The 27850-nt window shown below is 42.4% G+C and overlaps 2 protein-coding genes across 4 annotated transcripts in view; both read left to right on the forward strand.

Annotated features, from left to right (window-relative positions):
* itgb2 (integrin, beta 2) overlaps positions 1–3084 on the forward strand; it is a 41918-nt gene extending 38834 nt beyond the window's left edge. Inside the window, exon 16 of the mRNA XM_061918577.1 lies at positions 2826–3084. Within this exon, the coding sequence (XP_061774561.1) occupies positions 2826–2891 (66 nt within the window). The 3' untranslated portion in view covers positions 2892–3084. The remainder of the gene's footprint in view (positions 1–2825) is intronic.
* Positions 3085–8569: 5485 nt separating this feature from the next.
* The window catches only part of lmln (leishmanolysin-like (metallopeptidase M8 family)), a 37947-nt gene continuing 18666 nt past the window's right edge, over positions 8570–27850 (forward strand). For 2 of the 3 annotated variants that reach the window (XM_061918578.1, XM_061918580.1), the window contains exons 1-8: positions 8570–8947; positions 10597–10697; positions 12196–12226; positions 12617–12699; positions 19294–19411; positions 21801–21979; positions 22121–22226; positions 24827–24921. In XM_061918578.1, the coding sequence (XP_061774562.1) occupies positions 8822–8947; positions 10597–10697; positions 12196–12226; positions 12617–12699; positions 19294–19411; positions 21801–21979; positions 22121–22226; positions 24827–24921 (839 nt within the window). In that variant the 5' untranslated portion in view covers positions 8570–8821. The remainder of the gene's footprint in view (positions 8948–10596; positions 10698–12195; positions 12227–12616; positions 12700–19293; positions 19412–21800; positions 21980–22120; positions 22227–24826; positions 24922–27850) is intronic. The other variant, XM_061918579.1, reaches the window with a different exon arrangement.

Consider the following 27850-nt stretch of genomic DNA (forward strand, 5'->3'; position numbering starts at 1 on the left):
CCGTTCGCTTTACACTCGGCTGCGAAGCGATCCAGTGAGAGCTGAAGATCCTGGCCAGATGAAGCCATCAGGACCACATCATCTGCAAAAAGCAGAGACCTAATCCCGCGGCCACCAAACCGGAACCCCTCAACGCCTTGACTGCGCCTAGAAATTTTGTCCATAAAAGTTATGAACAGAATCGTGACAAAGGGGAGCCTTGGGGGAGTCCAACCCTCACTGGAAACGTGTCCGACTTACTGCCGGCAATGCGGACCAAGCTCTGACACTGATCGTACAGGGAGCGAACCGCCACAATCAGACAGTCCGATACCCCATACTCTCTGAGTACTCCCCACAGGACCTCCCGGGGTACACGGTCGAATGCCTTCTCCAAGTCCACAAAACACATGTAGACTGGTTGGGCAAACTCCCATGCACCCTCAAGGACCCTGCCGAGAGTATAGAGCTGGTCCACAATTCCACGACCAGGACGAAAACCACACTGTTTCTCCTGAATCCGAGGTTTGACTATCCGGCGTAGCCTCCTCTCCAGTACATCTGTATAGATCTTACCAAGAAGGCTGAATTGAACAATATCCATCCATCCATTTCCTACCGCTTATTCCCGTTTTGGGGTCGCGGGGGGTGCTGGCGCCTATCTCAGCTACAATCGGGCGGAAGGCGGGGTACACCCTGGACAAGTCGCCACCTCATCGCAGGGCCAACACAGATAGACAGACAACATTCACACTCACATTCACACACTAGGGCCAATTTAGTGTTGCCAATCAACCTATCCCCAGGTGCATGTCTTTGGAAGTGGGAGGAAGTTGCTGTCTAAATCACCACACTTGTCAATATAAAAAAATATCAAATAAATATGGTTGCATATAACTTACACCCACAAAGTCTCCAAGGCAGAAGAATATGAGAAAGTATCCAGTACAAACGTGTACGCATCATTGAACTTACTGAGCTTATGAATTATTAGCAACTATTATTGTGGCAACAGTGTTGCCAAAACAGAAACATTCCACTTCAAAATGTAAATCTCTCATAAGGTTAGTGTTTTCATAAGTACCCTTGTTCTATGTGTATTTTCATTTGATTAAACCTTTTCTAACATTCCACACTATACAATAATACAAGTATGTACCTTTATGAATTTCGGTTAGGGTTTTTCATGACTACCTTTGTTCTCCGTTTGACTATTTTCACTTGCTCAAACACTTTAGAACATTCCACACTTCAAAATAATAACAGTGTGAATGATTCATGCTGATATCGAAACAGATTTTTGTTGGCCAACACTCAAGGCACTAATATTGGTATCGTATTGAAAGTGAAAAAGTTGTATCGAAACGCCCCTAGTCGGTCGGCACCGTATGAAAAACACAACCCTATTTATTATTAGCCACAAGTAGACTAGGTCTGTCTTTAAGTTAAATTGGAGTTGTAATTCCTTTTTGGCGACACCTAGTGGCCATGATAATTCATAAAGTCAAGCTTTTGACACAGTAAGTGGAATGATGCAGACATGTTTGTTACTGGATATTTTCTAATGCAAATATAGTTATTTAATGTACTGTTTTACAATGCAATAAAGTTCAGTTAAAGGCCTACTGAAACCCACTACTACCGACCACGCAGTCTGATAGTTTATATATCAATGATGAAATATTAACATTGCAACACATGCCAATACGGCAGGTTTAGTTTACTAAATTACAATTTTAAATTTCCCGCGGAGTTTCTTGTTGAAAACGTCGCGGAATGATGACGCGTGCGCGTGACGTCTCGAGTTGGAGGGGACATATTAGCGCACCACCACTAGCGGCTAAAAGTCGTCTCTTTTCGTCGCGCAATTACACAGTATTCTGGACATCTGTGTTGCTGAATCTTTTGCAATTTGTTCAATTAATAATGGAGAAGTCACAGTAGAAAGATGGAGGTGGGAAGCTTTAGCCTTTAGCCACACAACCACACGGTGTTTCCTTGTGTAAAATTCCCGGAGGTGAAGCTTCACTATGGATCAAAGCGGTCAAGCGAACACGGATCCCGACCACTTGTCAACCGGCAGGTTTTGGTGAGAAAATTGTGGTAAAAAGTCGCCTCTTACCGGAGATCAGCGGAACTTCTGTCGTGCTGCTGCTGCCGTGACTAATTCTCTCAGAGACTGGCGTCAAGACACCCGTGGACACACCCCTCCGACCATCAGGTACTATATAATCTCACTAAAACACTAGCAACACAATAGAACGATAAGGGATTTCCCAGAATTATCCTAGTAAATGTGTCTAAAAACATCTGAATCGCTCACAGTACAATCGCCTGTTTTTAAAAACTTTATTTATTTATTTTTTTCTAGTCCTTCGCTGTCAATATCCTCAGCCACGAATCTTTCATCCTCGCTCCAATTAATGGGGAAATTGGCGTTTTCTCAGTCCGAATAGCTGTTTTTGTTGGAGGCCCCCATTATAAACAATGTGAGGATATGAGGAGCCCTCACACGGGTGACGTCATCGTCTGCAACTTCCGGTAAAGGCAAGACTTTTTTATTAGCGACCAAAAGTTGCGAACTTTATCGTCGATGTTCTCTACTAAATTTTTTCAGCAAAAATATGGCAATATCGCGGAATGATCAAGTATGACACATAGAATGGACCTGCTATCCCCGTTTAAATAAGAAAATCTCATTTCAGTAGGCCTTTAAGAACAGTGATCATCTATCTATAGCTGGTGAGCTATTGTGTGCTCGGGACACTCCGAGTGTAATACTTTTTTGTATGTTGAGAAGAAGAAACTCAAAGATTAATTTGTCTTGTTCACATCTTTGTTAACAGGCAGACAATCCACTGTTCAAGAATGCCACCACCACTGTGGCCAATCCAACCTTTACTGGAGAGTGAGCACGTTTGCAGCACTGCCAACAGAACAGGAGTTGCATCACCATCTGAACTTGAAAATTAACTTCAAGCGTAAATATATTTCTTTTTGGCACAAGATTTGAAAATGTGTTTCTAGTGTCTCTTTTACAATGAAATGGTGATATGTTCTTTATTATGTCTAATTTCAAAATAAACAATGTCCTGTTCATTCCTATGAAGCTTCTCATTCATCCAGGTCGTTGTCATCTCAGGGCGTTTAATCATTCGCCGCTGGACTGTTCGGTTTCGTTCGCAACTGGACTGCTTGCGAACAAAACCAAGCCATCCGTTGAACCCCCTGAAAAGTCCATTTGAAGAACAAGTTTAATTTCGTTGAGACTATTCCGACACAGGACTGACCCACAGATACGGCCATTTCTTAAAGGTTCTAGTGGCCCTATTTTGTTTGTGCTTCTACCACGCTTCAAAGTTCAGGGTAGCTTATTCAAATCAGGCTGATGACACATAACGGGGGGAATGAGGGGAGGGGGGGTATATTTCTGCACTGATTCCATGAAAATAAAATAGTGCTGTCAAATTCTTGCATTTTTTTATCAGATTAATGACACTCTTGAATTCAGATAAATCATGTCAAGACGGGAGGGGGGGTCGCATCTTTATGCTGGGTTGTTCTCCCAGGAATGCAGACCGACCACTCCGGACAAAGCGTTCATGTAAAAACATGATTTATTCTCAAAATTAACGCAAAGTACCAAAAAACAGAAAACAAGCAAAAGGAAAAAAAGTGCAGATTGCACTGCATACTAAACTAACTCTTAGCATAAACCATGGATGGAAAAAAAACTTACTAACTGTAGCATGAACAAACAAGACTTACTTGGCAAGGTAACAAAACTTACGTGGACACGGCATGAATCGAATAATGACGCCAGGCCGACTGACTGGCAAAAGCAGGCTTAAATAATGCCTCAGGTTAGACACAGGTGAGCATCCTGATAACCAGAGGCAGGTGAAAACAATAAGCTGCCATGGCAACCAAACCAAACTCAGGAGGCGTCAAACAGGAACTAGAAGAGTCCAAAACTAACAGAACATAACTAAACAAAACATGATCTAGACCACAGATCAAATCATGATTAATCACAGGTTATTACTTGCTTGCATAATTTAAATTAACATAAAAAAGACCCAAGTATTTGGACACTAATGCAATTTTGTTGTCAGAATGTCATGCAGAAACATTTGTAAAATGTTTTACTTGAATGCACAAAATGTATTTGCTCAAACCTTGGGAATAGTTTCAGCTAAAATTCCATTGGGGTGTATATTGAAATAAAATTTGCCACTCACTGAGCACTCCATTTGGAGTTTTTTCACTTATCTTTGCACTGACGTATGCATTGACCTTATCACTGACCATATAACAACTTGTGCTGCCTTTAAGGTTAAGTCAAGGAGTATGTACGGTCAAAATAAATTGCGTTTTTAATTTGCGTATATGCGTGGGTAATACGGTAATGTTTTTTTATCACGTAAGTTAACTCTTTATTTTTGACAGGCCTAAAATAAACAAAATATTACAACCACGTGACCTATCGAGGCACTTCTGTTTTTTCCCCTCGGTGGACAAACAATTTGATAGCTTCCATTCATTTAGCAACAAAGTGGAGAAAACAACATATTCTAAAGGTTTCAAAAAGAAAATACAAGTTGAATATTACTCTACTTTTCACAAGATTTAAAAGATTCAACATCATAAAAGTAAACTTTTCAAGTTATTTCACACTCGCACGGAGTAAAATTACAAAAACATTGAGGCTCATAATTTCTTTACATATTACAATTCAGTATTGGTTTTATTTGAGCATCAGCATGTAACGTAATTGATGGACGTTTTATATACTTATATATATATGTATATATACACACACACACGTCTGCATGCTGTTTGTGCCTTATAATTAAGAATTTTAGTAAAAAAAACCCCGGAAGACAAAATAATTTGCGTTCGTGGCGGTCAACCACTCCAGATCCAATCACAGGATTTAGAGAAAGGAAGGGTGAGCAGAGCCCACGAAGGAGCCTCCTCATCGGCTGATGCAACATAGCGCGAGCACTGTTGGAACTTTTTTGCAATAAAGCATGGCTGCCGAAGACTCACCTGGAAAGATCGCAATACCTGCACTTACTGTTACAGCATATACTGCTTAAAACTAAACACAAGAGAAAATCAGAGAAAGAAAAGAAAGATGCTGTATGTCTAAAAAAAAAAAAAAAAAGAGCCAAAATTTGAATAAATACTGGTCTGGCGAATTCAAGCTGGAGGGTTTTGCGGGCCAATCTTGGACTAACTTTGTAAGCGCAAGTGGCTGTTTTTCTTCTAGACAGGTAATCTAATGTTCCATAATCCTATAGTTTGTGTGGCGATGTGTGTTACCGACAGTCTGCAACAAAATACGAACTAGGGGATCCGTCGATGTTACTTCAGACTGTCAACAACCTATGCGTGTGCACACAAACAAAGAAAACAATCTGAAGTTGTCCATCCATCCATTTTCTACCGCTTATTCCCTTTCGGGGTCGCGGGGGGTGCTGGCGCCTATCTCAGCTACAATCGGGCGGAAGGCGGGCTACACCCTGGACAAGTCGCCTCCTCATCGCAGGGCCAACACAGATAGACAGACAACATTCACACTCACATTCACACACTAGGGCCCATTTTAGTGTTGCCAATCAACCTATCCCCAGGTGCATGTCTTTGGAGGTGGGAGGAAGCCGGGGTACCCGGAGGGAACCCACGCATTCACGGGGAGAACATGCAAACTCTTTATCTTTAAATTATCGTGCCATGATTTTACCAGTGCGGGCTACTTGGGAGTAGATTTTTCTCCATGTGCCCCCCGATCTAAAATTAGTTTGACATTTCTGCTATATAGAGAAGAATATACTTTGTGTATGTGCTGAACCTCGATGTTTTAATTTGGATGAATATAATATTACATATAGTACACATTTATAGGAATTATTTTTTAGTACAGTGGTTCTCAAATGGGGGTACGCGTACTCCTGGGGGTACTTGAAGGTATGCCAAGGGGTACGTGAGATTTTTTTTTTCATTCTAAAAATAGCAAAAATTCAAAAATACTTTATGAAAATATTTATTAGGGCTGCAAATTTTTGGGTGTCCCACGATTAAATTCAATATCGATTTTTGGGTTCGCGATTTGATTGTAAATCGATTTTTTCGATTCACCTGGATTCTCGATTCAAAAACGATATTTTTCCGATTCAAAACGATTCTGTATTCATTCAATACATTGGATTTCAGCAGGATCTACCCCAGTCTGCTGGCATGCCAGCAGAGTAGTAGATTTTTTAAAAGAAAGCTTTTATAATTGTAAAGGACAATGTTTAATCAACTGATTGCAATAATGTAAATTTGTTTTAACTATTAAACGAACCAAAAATATGACTTGTTTTATCTTTGTGAAAATATTGGACACAGTGTGTTTGTTGTCAAGCTAATGAGATGCGATGCAAGTTTAAGCCACTGTGACACTATTGTTCTTCTTTTTTTATTTTTTATAAATGTCTAATGATAATGTCAATGAGGGATTTTTAATCACTACTATGCTGAAATTATAACTAATATTGATACTGTAGTTGATAATATTCATTTTTGTTTCACTACTTTTGGTTTGTTCTGTATCGTGTTTTTGTCTTCTTTCAATTGCTCTGTTTATTGCCGTTCCGTGTGTTGCTGGGTCAGGTTTGGTTCTGGAATTGGATTGCATTGTTATGGTATTGCTGTGTATTGTTTTGATGGATTTATTTAAAAAAAAAAAAAAAAATCGATTAAAAAAAAAAAAAGAGAATCGATTCTGAATCGCACAACGTGAGAACCAGGATTCGTATACGAATCGATTTTTTCCCACACCCCTAATATTTATTGAATACTAATTCAACAAAATATGTATATAAGTTCATAAACTGTGAAAAGAAATTGCAACAATGCAATATTCAGTGTTGACAGCTAGATTTTTTGTGGACATGTTCCATAAAGATAAAGATTTCTTTTTTTGTGAAGAAATGTTTAGAATTAAGTTCATGAATCCAGATGGATCTCTATTACAATCCCCAAAGAGGGCACTTTAAGGTGATGATTACTTCTATGTGTAGAAATTATTTATAATTGAATCACTTGTTTGTTTTTCAACAAGTTTTTAGTTATTTTTATATCTTTTTTTCAAAATACCGTATTTCCTTGAATTGCCGCAGGGCATATAGTATGTGCCTGCCTTGAATTACTGCCGGGTCAAACTCGCTTCCCAAAATAATTAGCGCATGCTTATTACCGCCTGGTCAAACTTGTGACGTCACGAGTGACACTTCCCCTGTCATCATTTTCAAAATGGAGGAGGCTGATTTCAATACCGGTAATTTGAAATCGCATAAAGGGAAGAAGATTAAGAGCTATTCAGTAGGATTTAAGGGCCAGGCTTACATCACACTCAAATTTTTACTGCATACCTTTGGTAAGTGCCGGAGTGAGAAGAGGTTTTAAAATAATTAGCGCCTGCTTACTTTTACCACATGCCTTTGGTAAGCGCAGGAGTGAGAAGACGTTTTAAATTAATTAGCACCCCGGCGGAAATTCAAAGAAATACGGTAGTTCAAAAAAGACCACTACAAATGAACAATATTTTGCCCTGTTATACAACTTAAAAAAATCAGAAACTGATGACATAGTGCTGTATCTTACTTCTTTATCTCCTTTTTTCAACCAATAATGCTTTGCTCTGATTAGGGGGTACTTGAATTAATAAAATGTTCCCAGGGGGTACATCACTGAAAAAAGGTTGAGAACCACTGTTTTAGTAGACTGCTTTGAATCAAACCATATACCAGTGGTTCTTAACCTGGGTTTGATCGAACCCTAGGGGTTCGGTGAGTCGGCCTCAGGGGTGTATATTGTGGATTCCGGAAGAGTTAGTGCTGCAAGGGCTCTGGGTATTTGTTACGTTTTATGTTACGGTGCGGATGTTCTCCCCAAATGTGTTTGTCATCATTGTTTGGTGTGGGTTCACAGTGTGGCGCATATTTGTAACAGTGTTAAAGTTGTTTATATGGCCACCTTCAGTGTGACCTGTATGGCTGTTGACCAAGTATGCCTTGCATTCACTTATGTGTGTGTAAAAGCCACATAAATGATGTGAATGTGCCGGCACGCTGTTTGTATGGAGGAAAATCGGACGTGACGACAGGTTGTAGAGGACGCTTAAGGAGAATGGTTACCCCGGGAGATTTTCGGGAGGGGCACTGGAATTTGGGATTGTCCCGGAAAAATCGGGAGGGTTGGCAAGTATGGACTCATCGTGTGAATAAAAACTTTTCCATATCGGCGTATCATGGATACGGCATCAGCAGAAGTCACACTGATTTGCAGGTGTGTAATTTGTTGTGAGGTCATGCGCGGTTCAAAAAACATATAACTTTGTCTTGAATTTGAAAAAAACAAAAACAAAAATTCACAAAAGAAGGTTTCGGTGAATGCGTGTCTGAAACTGGTGGGGTTCGGAACCTCCAACAAGGTTAAGAACTACTGCCATATACCATTTTAACAGCTCCGTGCACACTCCGTCTCAGAAGGTGGCGGTATCGTGCACAAGAAAGTGACTTGCCAAATGCCATGAGACAAAAGAAGACGGAAGAGTGACGTCACTGAAATCCCTCAGACATCCGGCTTCGAGATTCAGCGGTAACCTGCCAATAAAGTATGAAGAAGGACGGGCGGTAGGAGATGGATGGATGGATGGATGAAAACAAGATGAAGAATAGCAACAAAGTGCAGGGCTCACATCGAAAAAGTCGGCTATGTCTCGATCGATATACACAACAATGAACGCATCGAGCATTGAGGACAGAGGAGTCGCGGTGGTCTTTATTGGAGAATGGATCCCAAAATATACACAGATAAGAAGCAATCTGCCTGCTTGATGGTCATCTTTGCTGCCATCTTTGCTCATCCAGCGACTTGTCATAGGACGTGCAATCACCGCGTCCCTCTTCCGGAAGAGGTAACTATTATTATTTCACCCTCCTTTTAACATCAATATCCAGGCTGTTGCAGGTAATTGGTCATGACCATAGGCTTGTTCTGTAGGAAAAACAAGTATATACTAAGTATTTCAACTGTTTAATGATTTTTAAACAGACGCTCTTACATGAATCCATCCATCAATCTATCAAAGTTTATGTATATAGCCCCAAATCACGAGTGTCTCAAAGGGCTGCAGAAGCCACAACAACATCCTCGGCTCAGTTCCCACATCAGGGCAAGGAAAAACTCAACCCAATGGGATACAATGATAAACCTTGGAGGGGACCGCAGATGTTTTGCAGTATGCTGAACACCCTTAGAAAGATTCTAGTTTGGCAAATAGTAATATCAGTAAAAAAAATAATAAAAACAACAAGTATAAGAATATCTCAAGGGGGTTAGATTACATATTACATTAATTTATGTCGTGGCCTACAAAAAAAGTTCAAGTTAAAGTACCAATGATTGTCACACACACTAGGTGTGGTGAAATTTGTCCTCTGCATTTGACCCATCCCCTTGATCACCTCCTGGGAAGTGAGGGGAGCAGTGGGCAGCAGCGGTGCCACGCCCTGGAATCATTTATGGTGATTTAACCCCCAATTCCAACCCTTGATGCTGAGTACCAAGCAGGGAGGCCGTGGGTCCCATTTTTTTAGTCTTTGGTATGACTCGGCTGGGGTTTGATCTCACAACCTACCGATTTCAGGGCGGACACTCTAACCCAGGGGTCGGCAACCTTTACCACTCAAAGAGCCATTTAGACCCGTTTCACAAATTAAAGAAGAAAAAGGGAGCCGCAATCATTCTCGCAAATATTTGCTGGTGGTCACCCATATAACAGTAATAAGGGCGTGCCATGAAGCCATTTTGATTGATTGATTGATACTTTTATTAGTAGATTGCACAGTTCAGTACATATTCCATACAATTGACCACTAAATGGTAACACCCGAATAAGTTTTTCAACTTGTTTAAGTCGGGGTCCACGTTTATCAATTCATTGCCTTTGACGCCTTCTACAACATGTACAGACAGCTTGCCAGTACAGTAACATGTTGTATGTGGCTTCCGCAAATACATGTACACGACTGTAAGGCATACTGGGTGACACAGAGTACACTGAAGATTGTGATATAAACAATTTTAACACTCTTACTAATATGCACCACACTGTGAACCCACACCAAACAAGAATGACAAACACATTTCTGGAGAACATCCGCACTGTAACACATTATAAACGCAACATAACAATTACCCAGAATGCTATGCATCCATGACTATTTCAGGCTATATTATACACCCCGCTAGCACCAAAACCCTCCCCCCTGCCCCCTTCCGTGCGTCGGTTGAGGTGGGCGGGGGTGTATAATATAGTCAGATTATATTATATTAAATTATATTCACATGATTTTATAATGGGAACTATTGCCTTTATTATTGTGTGGTTTGGTTTTAGTTTAACTTTTTGGATCGAATTACTAACAAAAACCAAGGTACCGCTATACATGCACAGTAGGAACAATGGAAGCCATACATTAAGGTCCTCTGGTACTTTGCCATTTTCAGCAATGGAGTTGAATAGCCCTGCTTTCAACTTGAATTTTGTTGTGTCTTGTTTAGGTGGTCCATCATGTGTATCTGAAACCTGAACGTTTGATGAAACGAAGCTCTGATGACCTTCATCTAAAAATTAAGATAATCTATGACTACAGTGTTGACCAGTGAGTACTGAAATAGTCCATTATCTGAAAACGCATTTGTTATGACTGGACTATATTTACGGTATATTCCCTATAGTTTGGGGGTGTCAAACTAATTTTAGCAGGGGCCACATGGGAAACAAATCTATTGTCAAGTTGGCCAGACTGGTAAAATCATGGCATGCTAACTTAAAAATAAAGACAACTTTCAGATTTTTTTTCTGTTTTTGTTTTTTACACTTACTTATTTCTATTTATAGTATTCTATCTTCGTCTGTTATTTATAGTTAATGAATAAATTATATGATAATTTTCATCAGTGGAAAAAGTGGATTTGGCAGAGTTTTAAAATGCTCTCAGTGGTGCTAATTTTTAATCTGTCAGAGGATCGAATTACAGGATGTTATTAATGTGTTGATTTACTAACATCATGTGGTTTATTCTGTACATATGTTGCATTATATACAACAAAACCTGTGAATTTGGACTCCATCCATCCATCCATTTTCTACCGCTTGTCCTTTTCGGTGTAGTGGGGGGTGCTGGAGGCTATCTCAGCTGCATTTGGGCGAAAAGGCGGTGTACACCCTGGACAAGTCGCCACCTCAGCAAGGCCAACACAGATAGACAGACAACATTTTCACACTTACATTCACACACTAGGGCCAATGTAGTGTTGCCAATCAACCTATCCCCAGGTGTTTGTCTTTGGAGGTGGGAGGAATCCCGCGCAGTCACAGGGAGAACATGCAAATTGACTCATTTAATTTATTACACGTACCCCGCCTACCGCCCGAATGGAGCTAGGATTTGCTCCAGCACCCCCCGCAACCCCAACAAGGGACAAGTGATAGAAAATGGATGGATGGATTAAGTTAGAAGGGGATACATATAATTTTAGCATATTTATAGGCGCCCAGAAAATGTGTCCCTGGATCATAAGTAAAACATGAAATGTACAGATTATCAAAAGCATTTATGTGGGTAGAAATATCAGGTAACACTACCAACAACATTGTTGACAATAAAGGCATGAACTCAACAACCCACATAAAGTATGCGTTCAAACAAGGAAGTGATAACACAGAGCTCCGCCCCCTCTGAAGTCATTCACGCTTTAGTGGCAGGGTATACAAAGAATTGCTGCTGCGACATCCAGTGGACACCTTTAGAACAGCAGTTTCTTTCATTCAAAAATTCCAGCTCATTTTTATACTTAGCAAACTCATCTCGTGGGCCGGATAAAACCTTTGACACCGCTGCTATAAACTATAGACTACTAGGAGCGAGCAGCTACACAACAGCCAAGCACACAATAGCACACATGCTATACACGTGTAATAAGTGTCCCTAATTGAACAATACTGCAGTCTAAAACCAGTGCTATCATTTTCATTTGTCAAATAAGACCAATGTTTTTGTTCAAATCAATTACAAATGTTATCCTTCCACTAGTGATGGCTTTTTGTTGTTAACAAACATCAGTTTAAACCATTCCAATAATGGTATTTCTTCACAGGCTCCCAGCAGACAAGAGAAGACTTGTAAAGGTAAGAGGTTTTCTGGAAATGTTTGAGTACGCTTCAGCTCAGGTAAACTTAGAACTACAATATCACTCACTTGCATCATCCTCCTTAAAATGCTCTTTAATCGAGTAATTGTGTTAGTTTTCTTTCTTTCTTTTCCCTTCCTTAAGATGAGTTAACCACATATCTGTTTTATCCAAGAATTTTGTTTATTAGCTATGGTAAGTAGTTCTAGTGTATTTTGTACCATTACTGCACAAAAAAGTAACCGGATCGTCACCCTAATACCAAGGTGCATACTAAACGGTGAGGAAGCCTTACCGTTACACACCTAATATTAGCTGATGTGAATAAGGTTAATGATATAATTCCATTTGGAAATGTAATAAATACTTCCATTGTCTGTCTTCTCAGGATAACCTGTTTCCGCAGGCAATTGACTACCTCCAGAAAGCCTTATTCGTGAGACGCAGAGTTGGGCCTATTTTGCTCAGCAGGTATTCATCCCAGCCACCACAGGAAACCTCTCACCACCTAAGCCCAAAACAAAAAGTAGAGCAGCGCTATCACACATTGGAAGGTTTTGTAAATATGAATTGTTTTAGTTATATTGTAAAACTTACAACCGTTGCTTGGAGGGATGAATTAGGAATATTTTCAAGCAGACGTTTGAATGAATGGTTATATTTCCAGTTAAAGCACAAAACAGGAAGTATATTTTCAACCCCCACCACCGACAGTTAGCAAATGCTTCCAAAAGATGGCGCCATAGCACAAACAATAACACACCTTTTTAGTGTCTCTGTCGGTGTAGTATGATACGATAAGTTGAATTGCAAACATTATGGCAATGAAGAAAAAGCTTGGAAGCATTGGAAACAAGGTTTATAGTCTGGAAAATACGGTATTTTGTCATATTTTGCATTGAAACTTAAAAAGAAAGAAAAAAATGTGTAAATCTGCACCTTTTATATCACTGTATATTTATTTCTGGTGTATCTGACATTATGAAATGAAAACATAAATGCTGTGATAGGATGCGCCACATCACATACTTTACTCACTGACCCACTGTAGATCAGACAAACACGCTGTTTTACATTTGCTAAACAAAACTCCGTCAACCATTGTTCATCTATCCATCCATCCATTTTTCTGCTTTTTATCTGAGTCCGGGTCGCGGGGGCAGCAATCTAAGCAGAGATGCCCAGATTTCCCTGTCCCTGGCCACCTCCTCTAGGGGGGATACCGAGGCGTTCCCTGGCCAGCTGTGAGACATAGTTCCTCCAACGTGTCCTAGGTCTGCCCCGAGGTCTCTTCCCGGCTGGACATGCCCGAAACACCTCACCAGGGAGCCACCTCAGCTGGCTCTTCTTGACGTGAAGAAGCAGCGGCTCTACTCTGAGTCTGTCTCAGATGACTGAGCTGCTCACCCTATTTCTGAGGGTGATCCCAGACATCCTGTGGAGGAAACTAATTTCTGCCGCTTGTGTTCACAACCTTGTCTTTTCGGTCATTGTCCAAAGTTCATGACCATAGGTGAGGGTAGGAACGTAGAATGACCTGTAAATCACTGAACTTCTTCACCACAACAGACCGATGTAGTGACCGCATCACTGCAGATGCCGCACCAATCTGTCTGTCAATCTTGCGTTCTATTTTTCACTCACTTGTGAACAAGACTAAGATACTTGAACTCCTTCACTTGAGGCAGAACTTCTCTCCCGACCCGAGGGTTGCAGTCCACCCCTTTCCGACTGAGAACCATGGCCTCAGATTTGGAGGTGGTGATCCTCATCCCAGCAGCTTAATACTCTGCTGCAAACCGCCCCAGTGAACGCTGAAGGTCCCAGTCCGATGAAGCCAACAGGACCACATCATCTGCAAAAAGCAGGGATGCAATCCTCTGGCCACCAAACTGGAAACCCTCCAACCCTGGCTGTGCCTAAAAAATCCGTCCATAAAGATAATGAACAGGACCGGTGACAAAGGTCAGCCCTGGCGGAGTGCAACGTCTACTGAGAACATGTCTGACTTATTACCTGCAATGCGGGGGTCGGTTCCACGTCTCTCTTTTAGGCTGTGGGCTTGAAAGAGACTTCCTCCACGGTCTCCGTGAAGGAAGTCCCGGCCTCCAAGAGCTCGCTGACAAGCCCCTGCTCTTGGCCTGGCTCCAGAGTGGGGCCCCTGTGTCGCCTCGACCGGACGAGGTGAGGTTCCTCAATTTTCCTTTCTTCATAAGAGTCTTCTGAATCGCTCCTAGTCTGACCCATCACCTTGGACCAGTTTGCCTTGTGAAACCCTACCAGGGTCATGTAGCCCTCGACAACATAGCTCCTTGGATCATTTGGGTACTCAAACTCCTCCACCACGTTAAGCTGGTGATTCATGGAGGACCATTCTTCATGAGAATAGGATTTGTTCTGTCTCATAATGGTATGTGAACCTTATTATACACATAGTAACCTACCCAATACTGTACAATACCATCTTTATATATAGAACTCTTTAAAAGCAACCATTGTTGAGAAACAAAGGTTGTTTCAACCTCCCGATTTTCCCGGGAGACTCCCAAATTTCAGGGCCCCTTCCGAAAATCTCCCGGGGTAACCATTCTCCCGATTTACACCCGGACAATATTGGAGGCATGCCTTAAAGGCACTGCCTTTAGCGTCCTCTACCACCTGTATCCACGACCGTTTTTACTCTATACAGCATTCCCGCCCAGTCACATAATATATGCGGTTTTTACATAACACAAGCGAATGCAAGGCATACTTGCTGAACAGCCATACAGGTCACACTGAGGGAGGCCGTATAAACAACTTTAACACTGTTACCAATATATGCCACACTGTAAACCCACACCAAACAAGAATGACAAACACATTTCGGGAGAACATCCGCACCGTAACACAACAGAACAAATACCGAGAACCCCTTGCAGCACTAACTCTTCAGGGATGCTACAATACAAACCCCCTGCTACCACCAAACCCCGCCCACCTTAGGTTGCCTCAGCTCAAAACCTGAGCCTCGACATTAATGAACTAGCATCCAAGAAAATGTATTAGCCTGTGGAAAAAGTTAATGATGATATTTATCGCAGAAGGCTTTTTGTAGCTCTTTTTGCAGATGTTGTTTTAGGCATTAAAAAAAAAAAATTATGCACTTTGTCAAAAGTCAAAGTATAGTATTTCCCATAGTTATAGTGCGTATTAGGATTATCTCAGGGAGAGCATGTCCCATATTCCAAGATGCTGTTTTGAGGCTTGTTAAAAAAAATAATGCACTTTGTGACTTCAATAATAAATATGGCAGTGCCATGTTGGCACTTTTTCCCATAACTGGAGTTGAAGTTGTTCTCTTATTTTGGAAAACTTTGTTTTTGATTGTTTGATTGAACTTTGTATTAGTAGATTGCACAGTACAGTACATATTCTGTACAATTGACCACTAAATGGTGACACCCGAATAAGTTTTTCAGCTTGTTTAAGTCGGGGTCCACGTTAATCAATCCATGGTAAAGTTACAGCTTTCTACCGATCACCACCTGGTGGTGAGTTGGCTGCGATGGTGGGGGAGGATGCCGGACAGACCTGGGAGGCCCAAACGCATTGTGAGGGTCTGCTGGGAACGTCTGGCAGAGTCTCCTGTCAGACAAAGTTTCAATTCCCACCTCCGGAAGAACTTTGAACATGTCACGAGGGAGGTGCTGGACATTGAGTCCGAGTGGACCATGTTCCGCACCTCTATTGTCGAGGCGGCAGATCGGAGCTGTGGCCGCAAGGTAGTTGGTGCCTGTCGGGGCGGCAATCCTAAAACCCCTTGGTGGACACCAGCGGTGAGGGATGCCGTCAAGCTGAAGAAGGAGTCCTATCGGGTCCTTTTGGCTCATAGGACTCCGGAGGCAGTGGACAGGTACCGACAGGCCAAGCGGTGTGCAGCTTTAGCGGTCGCGGAGGCAAAAACTCGGACATGGGAAGAGTTCGGGGAAGCCATGGAAAACGACTTCCGGACGGCTTCGAAACGATTCTGGACCACCGTCCGCCGCCTCAGGAAGGGGAAGCAGTGCACTATCAACACCGTGTATGGTGCGGATGGTGTTCTGCTGACCTCGACTGCGGATGTTGTGGATAGGTGGAAGGAATACTTCGAAGACCTCCTCAATCCCACCAACACGTCTTCCTATGAGGAAGCAGTGCCTGGGGAATCTGTGGTGGTCTCTCCTATTTCTGGGGCTGAGGTCGCTGAGGTAGTTAAAAAGCTCCTCGGTGGCAAGGCCCCAGGGGTGGACGAGATCCGCCCGGAGTTCCTTAAGGCTCTGGATGCTGTGGGGCTGTCTTGGTTGACAAGACTTTGCAGCATCGCGTGGACATCGGGGGCGGTACCTCTGGATTGGCAGACCGGGGTGGTGGTTCCTCTCTTTAAGAAGGGGGACCGGAGGGTGTGTTCCAACTATAGTGGGATCACACTCCTCAGCCTTCCCGGTAAGGTTTATTCAGGTGTACTGGAGAGGAGGCTACGTCGGATAGTCGAACCTCGGATTCAGGAGGAACAGTGTGGTTTTCGTCCTGGTCGTGGAACTGTGGACCAGCTCTACACTCTCGGCAGGGTTCTTGAGGGTGCATGGGAGTTTGCCCAACCAGTCTACATGTGCTTTGTGGACTTGGAGAAGGCATTCGACCGTGTCCCTCGGGAAGTCCTGTGGGGAGTGCTCAGAGAGTATGGGGTATCGGACTGTCTTATTGTGGCGGTCCGTTCCCTGTACGATCAGTGCCAGAGCTTGGTCCGCATTGCCGGCAGTAAGTCGAACACATTTCCAGTGAGGGTTGGACTCCGCCAAGGCTGTCCTTTGTCACCGATTCTGTTCATAACTTTTATGGACAGAATTTCTAGGCGCAGTCTAGGCGTTGAGGTGTTCCGGTTTGGTAACCGCAGGATTAGGTCTCTGCTTTTTGCAGATGATGTGGTCCTGATGGCTTCATCTGACCGGGATCTTCAGGTCTCGCGGGATCGTTTCGCAGCCGAGTGTGAAGCGACCGGAATGAGAATCAGCACCTCCAAGTCCGAGTCCATGGTTCTCGCCCGGAAAAGGGTGGAGTGCCATCTCCGGGTTGGGGAGGAGACCCTGCCCCAAGTGGAGGAGTTCAAGTACCTACGAGTCTTGTTCACGAGTGAGGGAAGAGTGGATCGTGAGATCGACAGGCGGATCGGTGCGGCGTCTTCAGTAATGCGGACGTTGTACCGGTCCGTTGGGATGAAGAAGGAGCTCAGCCGGAAGGTAAAGCTCTCAATTTACCGGTCGATCTACGTTCCCATCCTCACCTATGGTCATGAGCTTTGGGTCATGACCGAAAGGATAAAATCACGGGTACAAGCGGCCGAAATGAGTTTCCTCCGCCGTGTGGCGGGGCTCTCCCTTAGAGATAGGGTGAGAAGCTCTGCCATCCGGGAGGAACTCAAAGTAAAGCCGCTGCTCCTTCACATCGAGAGGAGCCAGATGAGGTGGTTCGGGCATCTAGTCAGGATGCCACCCGAACGCCTCCCTAGGGAGGTGTTTAGGGCACGTCCAACCGGTAGGAGGCCACGGGGAAGACCCAGGACACGTTGGGAAGACTATGTCTCCCGGCTGGCCTGTGAACGCCTCGGGATCCCCCGGGAAGAGCTAGACGAAGTGGCTGGGGAGAGGGAAGTCTGGGTTTCCCTGCTTAGGCTGTTGCCCCCGCGACCCGACCTCGGATAAGCGGAAGATGATGGATGGATGGATGGATGGTAAAGTTACATTGTTCAATGCATCCAACGGGGCATTTCAACAAAATTAGGCATTATAATGTGTTTATTCCACGACTGTGTATATCGGTATCGGTTGATATCGGAATCGGTAATTAAGAGTTGGACAATATCGGAATATCGGATATCGGCAAAAAAGCCATTATCGGACATCTTTAATAAAAATGATCTTAAAAAACAATGTATCAAAAAAAAGGGCCCTTTGGCTTTTTTATTTCAGATAAAACATAAAAAAACTTTCATTTGCAAACCTAATTTACTTTTATATGGGGCGACATAGCTCGGTTGGTAGAGCGGCCGTGCCAGCAACTTGAGGGTTGCAGGTTCGATTCCGGCTTCCGCCATCCTAGTCATTGCCGTTGTGTCCTTGGGCAAGACACTTTACCCACCTTCTCCCAGTGCCACCCACACTGGTTTAAATGTAACTTAGATATTGGGTTTCACTATGTAAAGTGCTTTGAGTCACTAGAGAAAAGCACTATATAAATATAATTCACTTCACTTCACTTATAATTTCAGTATTAAGGAAGTTTCAATAACTTTTAGATATATTGGGGCGGTATAGCTCGGTTGGTAGAGCGGCCGTGCCAGCAACTTGAGGGTTGCAGGTTTGAACCCCGCTTCCGCCATCCTAGTCACTGCCGTTGTGTCCTTGGGCAAGACACTTTACCAACCTTCTCCCAGTGCCACCCACACTGGTTTAAAATGTAAAACAATTAGATATTGGGTTTCACTTTGTAAAGTGCTTTGAGTCACTAGAGAAAAAGCGCTATATAAATATAATTCACTTCATTTCATCATGCTGTCGTTCCATATTGTTTTACAAAAAACTCCAAAACTCAATGTCTTTATTATTTTTTTGCCCAACTCAATGATAGAATAATACACGTATAACTCTTTTCACAACAGCAAATACTGTACTGACTTGTAATAAATAATAAATGGGTTGTACTTGTATAGCGCTTTTCTACCTTCAAGGTACTCAAAGCGCTTTGACACTACTTCCACATTTACCCATTCACACACACATTCACACACTGATGGAGGGAGCTGCCATGCAAGGCGCTAACCAGCACCCATCAGGAGCAATGGTGAAGTGTCTTGCTCAGGACACAACAGACGTGACGACGTTGGTACTAGGTGGGGATTGAACCAGGGACCCTCGGGTTGCGCACGGCCACTCTTCCACTGAACCACGCCGTCCCTGTAAGGAATTGGAAATGTGTCCTATAGTTTAAATATTAATTTAATTTGAATGTGAAATTGAATGTTCATCAGTTGTGTTTATATCACGACAGACAATGTGCAACCAACCAGTATTTGAAGAGGAGGGATGACCCACATCGCTACTGTCAGAATGCCTGTGCAGATGTCACACGTTGTGGTCCAGTTTTGATACCCCAACACCACTTACAGGTCAGAAATATTTTCATTGACATACTGTATTAAAGGCCTACTGAAATCCACTACTACCGACCACGCAGTCTGATAGTTTATATATCAATGATGAAATTTTAACATTGCAACACATGCCAATATGGCCGGTTTAGTTTACTAAATTGCAATTTTAAATTTCGCGCAGAAGTATCATGCTAAAATGTCGCGGTATGTTGACGCGTGCGCGTGACGTCACGCATTGAAGAGGATATTTTGGTCCAGCACTGTTCACAGCTATAAGTCGTCTCCTTTCATCGCATAATTCCAAAGTAATATGGACATCTGTGTTGCTGAATCTTTTGCAATTTGTTCAATTAATAATGGGGACGTCAAAGAAGAAAGCTGTAGGTGGGAAGTATTGCGGCCGCCTTTAGCAACACAAACACAGCCGGTGTTTCCTTTTTTCCTTGTTTACATTCCCGAAAGATGACGGTGAAGCTTTACTACGGTACAGAGCGGTCAAACAAACATGGTTCCCTACCACATGTCAAACGGCAGGTTTCAGTGAGAAAATGGTGGTAATAAGTCGGCTCTTACCGTAGACATGAGCGGAGTGCTTGTGTCGTTCCTCCTGCACCTGTCAAAGAGGCAGCTGCGACTCTCTTGCCTCCTCCCACCGGCCGCCCCCGAACGTCGGATGCCTCCACCGTGGAGGAGGGGGGGGAAAAAAAATCTCAGCCCGGCCCCAACGGCTGCTATCGCCTCGTCGAGAAACGTGGCTTCCCTCGGAGACACTGGCGGTCACCACACCCGTGGCCACACCCCTCCGACATTCAGGTTGTACAGGTACGACCATATAGTCTCACTAAAACACTAGTAACAGAATAAGCAGATAAGGGATTTTCCAGAATTATTCTAGTAAATTTGTCTAATAACATCTGACTCGCTCTGCCGTCTAGTTTTTTTATTTTTTTCTAGTCCTTCACTGTCACTTTCCTCATCCACAAACTTTCATCCTCGCTCAAACTAATGGGGAGATCGTCGTTTTCTTGGTCCAAATCGCTTTCGCTGCTGGTGGCCATGATTGTAAACAAGGTGAGGATGTGAGGAGCTCCACAACCCGTGACGTCACGCGCACATCGTCTGCTACTTCCGGTACAGGCAAGGCTTTTTTATTAGTGACCACAAGTTGCGAACTTTATCGTGGATGTTCTCTACTAAATCCTTTCAGCCAAAATATGGCAATATCGCGAAATGATCAAGTATGACACATAGAATGGACCTGCTATCCCCGTTTAAATAAGAAAATCTCATTTCAGTAGGCCTTTAAAAAAATATACTGACAGTCATACTGTATAAATACAAGACAAAATACACTCAAGGTAAATCTAAATAGGAGAATAAATACATTAAAGGAAAAAGACTAAGTGTTTTTCTTTCTGATGAGTAGATGGGAGAGGGTGGGAAGACAAAACAATAATGCAATGTATTTATATTAAACATCTGTCTGTGGTTGTTCCACTGTGGCATGACTCTTGTAATAAAACACATTTTATTTCCATTTTATTATTCTTAAGGAATATAATAAGATATTTCACTGGTCAAACCTAAATCAAACGTAACTTTACTGATTATATGAGAAAATGTGATTGCAAGCGAAAAACAAAAGTTACACTAATTAAGTATTATTGGTTGAATTTCTTTTTGCACTGATGTGGGAGAAGTCGCCATACTGGAATTTGCAATGCGTTGTGATGCAAGTTTCTGCCTGCTACCAGTCCCCAACACACAGGCTGTGTGCGCAACGCGGCACAGCTGCTCCCCTCCAGACAGTAGGAGTGATAACACTGACAAATCCTCATAAAATGACATGAAATCATGTATGACAATTGGTATGTGCGATAAATTAAACAATCAGGCAGAAAATCCAACTGGAGAAGAAGGTTGTTGGACTTACTTAGATTAGATTTTTCTTCCTGATTTTGGTGCTTTTTCCATGGGTATATATAAGTAACATATTATTAAACATGGAGTGTTTATTCTGAAAATCAACTGGCTATTTTTTGTGAAGGTCTTGAACATTCTATGCCACTCTACACCTCTGTGCCATCAATGCAGAACTTGGCGCTGACATTCGTTCAACAGAAGCCTTGCGTTGGGCTGGGGGATTATATGCTTGTGATCGTTGATCTTGATTCATTTCAGTTCAATCACAGTGATTAGCTGACAAGGCCAAAAATATACAGAATATGCTTCTAAAAAAGTGAAAAAAAAATCTGGGGTGTAGTGTAGCCCCGCAATGTTTGAAGCTCTTTGTGATGAGGGGCGGCTGTACCACTACACTGTCAAATTGACAATGGCAAGATAATTATGTTAAAAAACAAAACTACACTTTACCTCTTTCTTGTCTTGTGTGTTACACTTTTAGCAATGCAAGATGTGCCGTGAGTCAGGGAAGTCCTGTGGTCCCACAGGCCCCCCAGATGGCCCAGGTGTGGAAGGGTTTGACTTTGTACTCTACGTGAGCAGTGTCATCACTGAGCGTTGTGGACAGGAAAACATTGTGGCCTACGCAGCTTACTGCCAACTGGAGTCGGAGTTGGACAGGTAGGAGGCTAGCGTTGAGCCACAGTACACACATTCACGACCGTAGCACAAGTAACGTTAGTGGAAATGTTAAGACGTACATGACGGGTGGAGTAAGAAAGGAAAAGTACGGACCATTTATCATGGTTTCTTTTTCGTCAGACCTGTTGCAGGTTATGCCAACTTGTGTCCCACCATGATCACCTCACAGTCGCAGGAGTTTGAAGGAATGCTCTCCACCGTCAAACATGAGATTATTCATGCTCTGGTCAGTACATCATCCTTCTTTCTGCTGTCAAAGTCTTTTAGCTCCTTGTTAAAAGGGAACATTATCACAATTTCAAAAGGGTTAAAAACAATACAAATTAGTTCCCAGTGGCTTGTTGTATTTTTTGAAGTTACCGGTCCCGGAATATCCCTAAAAAAAGCTTTAAAGTGCTTGATTTTCGCTATTTGCAATGCGACTATCCATTTCCCTGTGACGTCATACAGTGCTGCCAATGTAAACAAACAATGGCGAATAGCACAGCAAGATATAGCGACATTAGCTCGGATTCAGACTCGGATTTCAGCGGTTTAAGCAATTCAACAGATTACGCATGTATTGAAACGGATGGTTAGAGTATGAAAGTATTGAAGAAGAAACTGAAGCTACTGAGCGAATAGCTGTTGACGCTATTCATAGCCATAGCATGGCCGAATAGCTGCGTTAGCATCGCCGGTAAAATGTGCAGACCAAACGGTCAGGACTTTCGCATCTCGTGACACTGGAGCAACTTAAATCCTTCGATTGGTAAGTGTTTTTTTCGCATTAAATGTGGGTGGAAGGAAACGTAATATAGTTGCAAATGCATCTGCAGGTTATCCATACATCTCTGTGCCATGTCTGCTTTAGCACCGTCGGTAAATAGCATGTTAGCATCGATTAGCGTAGCATGTTAGCATCGATTAGCATGCAGTCAACGTCAACAAAACTCACCTTTGTGATTTCGTTGACTTTATCGTTGCAAATGCATCTGCAGGTTATCCATTCATCTCTGTGCCATGTCTGTCATCGCCGGTAAAATGTGGAGACACTTTGGCACATTCAATGGGGGTCTGGCGGCAGACACTTTCGCATCTTCGGGCCAGTGGTGCAACTTGAATCCCTCCCTGTTAGTGTTGTTACACCCTCCGACAACACACCGACGAGGCATGATGTCTCTAAAGTTCCAAAAAATAGTCGAAAAAAAGAAAAATAACAGATTAGAGACCTAATGTTTGCAATGTGTTGAAAATGAAAATGGCGGCTGTATTACCTCGGAGACGTCACGTTCTGAAGTCATCGCAAAAAGTGGAGGAGTTCAAGTACCTAGGAGTCTTGTTCACGAGTGGGGGAAGTATGGATCGTGAGATCGACAGGCGGATCGGTGCGGCGTCTTCAGTAATGCGAACGTTGTATCGATCCGTTGTGGGGAAGAAGGAGCTAAGCCGTAAGGCAAAGCTCTCAATTTACTGATCGATGTACGTTCCCATCCTCACCAATGGTCATGAGCTTTTTGGGTCATGACCGAAAGGATAAGATCACGGGTACAAGCGGCCGAAATGAGTTTCCTCCGCCGGGTGGCGGGGCTCTCCCTTAGAGATAGGGTGAGAAGCTCTGCCATCCGGGAGGAACTCAAAGTAAAGCTGCTGCTCCTCCACATCGAGAGGAGCCAGATGAGGTGGATCGGGCATCTGGTCAGGATGCCACCCGAACGCCTCCCTAGGGAGGTGTTTACGGCACGTCCAGCCGGTAGGAGACCACGGGGAAGACCCAGGACACGTTGGGAAGACTATGTCTCCCGGTTGGCCTGGGAACGCCTCGGGATCCCCCGGGAAGAGCTAGACGAAGTGGCTGGTGAGAGGGAAGTCTGGACTTCCCTGCTTAGGCTGCTGCCCCCGCGACCCGACCTCTGATAAGCGGAAGATGATGGATGGATGGATGGATGTAAAGGTTATAGTGAGTACCGTAAACTCCGGACTAATAGCCGCTCCTTTTTCTTAAATTTCAAACCCTGCGTTTTTTTAAATGTACAGCTAATTTACTGATTTTTCCTTTATGGCGGCCGTAATGCAATAATTAAAAAAAAACAAAAACAAGCAAACACACTGATAAGGTGTGTTATGGGATATGCTATGGCGCCATCTTTTGGACGATTTGCTCACTTCATCAACTCCGAGCAACAATTCTACGTTTTAAAATATAATTTAAACTGTTCATACTTACTAAACCTAATGTGTTATGTCTGTAGGAGTGTTTTCATGCATATTTGTACGTACTATCGCAAAGTAATGAAGCTAGCATCTTTAGCATTCGCTACTATGCTAACACGTTCACAAGTGTCTCTGATAGTATTGTTAACTTAATATGACATTCTGTTTGTATTGTTTCACTAAGACATCACAATAGAGAAATTAAGTTTGTTTCATTTAGGTCTATGATGAGGACTTCGATTTTGTTTGATCAGCCGTTTATTGCTGTGTTACACTTTGTAAACAATTAAGGTATGTAAATAAACATTTACAAAAAATATATCTGCGTAAATAACTAATTTTACAGTCTCCCCTAAAATTAAGTGTGCTCAGCTTATATACCGCTGCGATATATTGTCCGGAAAATTCGGTAGTGTATTTGTACAATTAATACAACAACTCACCAAATCTTTGAAACTTTCATTTACCATTTTTCTATGTCTGTGTTCTTTGTCTTTGTACGCTGACTTGTCAAATTGCAAAATAGAATTATTCGGCAATACACAATTATGTTCAGGATTAATGGAAGCACTTATTTTGAGCAGCACTAGAATTTTGCAGATGTCGCCTTTTAATGACCGATCTCTCCATCAGGGTTTTTCTGCAGGTCTGTTTGCTTTCTACCGTAATGATGACGGCAAACCTTTGACTCCTCGCTTTGCCAGTGGCCTGCCTGCCTTTAATGAGAGGTGATTTTAGTTTGTTTTCAACTTTAATTGGAAGTAAATATCTTTCCCAATTCAAGTAGAAAATATATGCTTTTTTTTAAATGGATAAATTATTATTGGTGCATTGGCCCTGCGATGAGATGGCGACTTGTCCAGGGTGTACCCCGCCTTCCGCCCGATTGTAGCTGAGATAGGCGCCAGCGCCCCCCGCGACCCCAAAAAGGGAATAAGCGGTAGAAAATGGATGGATTATTGGTGCATGGTAAATAATGGACATATCAGGTATACTGTATATTGGGAATGTTGACATCATAACGATAAATCCTGCATTTAAAATAGGTCAGATATAAAACGAGTGTTGCACGGTAAAGTTCGGACATATAATTAATTGTAAGGCCAATATAAGGAATTTGGACAACGTAACGATAAATCCTGCATCCTAAATAGCTCTGATTAAGAGGAGGAAAAAAACCTCTAGTCACAATAAGCACAAATGAACAGATGTTGCGGCGCACAAAAACTCAAGACTTTCAAAAGGGGGCAAGAGAGGGCATCCGGCCCGAAGCTGCAGCCATCAGGGCTCTGCTTCGTAAGACATCATACCAAGGTGGGGTGGAAGCGGCAAAGGCGAGGGATGGGATTGGAGTGTATGAGTGCATCGCTATGTAGTAGTAGTCCATGGTTACGTGTTTGTCCGTAGGCCTGGAAGTCGCGCCACTTAGCGTCATGGAAAAGTCTAAACATCCCAAGGGGGAAGGGATTTTTAGGGCGTCCTTTGCTGCAATGGTTTCACTTGGGTTTTTGTAGCATTGCCTTACCAAGGCCATTGCAGAGTGAGCCAAATTGTAAATAAGGATTGATTTGGTTAGGATTACAAAACACATTCATATGGTTTATCTGCTTGAGTTGTCAGTTCTGGCACTCAAATTACTCATAATTTCGCATTGCAGAGCGGTAAGCTTCTCCAAAATGTTATCCAATTTGCAATTTAATTCAAAAATCGTCAATGTTTGAGTGCCTACAATTCTGTTCAACTCATCCATGACTCTGGGCTGAATCGCCAGACACAAGACACTCCACTTCTCCTCGGAGTACATCCTATATTCAGCTTCAAACTTTCCGTCTGGACAGGCAAGTTCCCCCTGACCTGATTTTCTCGTCGAGAAGATTATGTCAATTTCATTTAGAATCCAGTGTACCAATTCCATATTTTAGATTTGGCGAACAATGCAAAAGAGAGCCTTTTAAAAAGTTAAGACAAGATGAGTCAAGGAGCAAAAAGAGAAGATATTAGGGAATGGGAGGAGGAAACGTCTTCCTTTTTTTGAGAGCCAGAAGATGAAGGCATACATATAAAGTATATGAAATAAAGTTCTCGCTGCACCTACAGGAGGTGAAAATAGAAGAAAATGTATTTTCTCCCATCAACAGCTAAACTGGATTTTCTGATCAATTAATCAAACTTTATCCGTACAGCACTTTTCATACGTACTGTACAAGATGCATCACAAAGTTGTACATACAGTTCACATTTAGCAACTGAAATAGTCTTGACCATAGACTCTCACAAAACACAATCAGCCAATAAAGTACAACAATTAAAAACATTAAAAGGAATACAATAAAGTGTTTTCAAGAAAAACCAAGGCTTAAAAGATGTTTTAAGTTTACTTTGAAAAAATTACCATTCGCGACCCACCTCAGATCCTCAGGCAGACTTTATTGCGTTATTTGTTAGCTAGCTTAAACGCTAATATAATATACAGTAAATACAAGACACATTAACGTATTTCCCCATTAAAAACGTGATACAGTACGTCTGGAAAGTATTCACAGCTCTTAACTCTCTCACATTTTTATGTCACTGCTTTATTCCAAAATCGAATAAATTAATGTTTGTCCTCAAAGGTTTACTCACAATACCCCGTAATGACAATGTGAGAAGTTTTTTATTTTATTTTATTTTATTTTGCAAATTTCTTAAAAAGCTCCATCAGGTTGGATGGGAAGTGTTGGTTTTCGTCCAGGATGTCTCTCTACATTGCAGTGCATTCATATTTCCCTCTATCCGGACTTGACTCTCAGTTCCTGCCGCTGCCACAGAATAATGCAACCACCGCCATGTTTAACTGTAGGGATGGTATTGGCCTGGTGATGACCGGTGCCTGGTTTCCTCCAAACATGATGCTTTGCATTCATGCCAAAGGGTTTAATATTTTTCTAATCAGACCAGAGAATTTTGTTTCTCATGATCTGAGTCTTTCAGGTGCATGTTGGCAACTTTTTACTAAGAAATCACTTCCGTCTGGCCACTCTATCATTCAGGATTTGTTGGTGGATAGCTGCAGAGATGGTTGTGTCTCCGGGAGGTTCTCCTTGCTCTACAGCAGTGGTTCTTAACCTTGTTCGAGGTACTGAACCCCACCAGTTTCATATGCGGATTCACCGAACCCTTCTTTAGTGAAAAATAAAATGTTGTTTTTTTTCAAATTCAAGAAAAACTTATATTTTTAAATTGGTTCACAAAATGAACCGTGCATGAACATCACCTTGCTCACAGAACAAAACCAACACAGTGCATGATTCCACAACAAATTACCTTACACACATTACCACGAATTGATTAACGTGGACCCCGACTTAAACAAGTTGAAAAACCTATTCGGATGTTACCATTTAGTGCTGAATTGTACAGATTATGTACTGTACTGTGTAAACTGTACTGTTTCATATAATGTATTATCTTCCTTTGCATTCTACTAGTAAAAGTTTCAATCAATTTAAAAAACGGCAAATCAGATGGAAAATTAGAGGGAACATCGTTTGGGGGTATCCCTAATACGCTGACAGGGAGAAGATTTTATTTACACGTTTATTCCGATGTGTCTATACTTCCGTGGCGGAAGCTCTGCCGAACCCCTGAGGCCGACTCACTGAAACCACGGGTTCG

This window comes from Nerophis ophidion, linkage group LG13, assembly GCF_033978795.1.
Source record: "Nerophis ophidion isolate RoL-2023_Sa linkage group LG13, RoL_Noph_v1.0, whole genome shotgun sequence".
Lineage (NCBI taxonomy): Eukaryota > Metazoa > Chordata > Actinopteri > Syngnathiformes > Syngnathidae > Nerophis > Nerophis ophidion.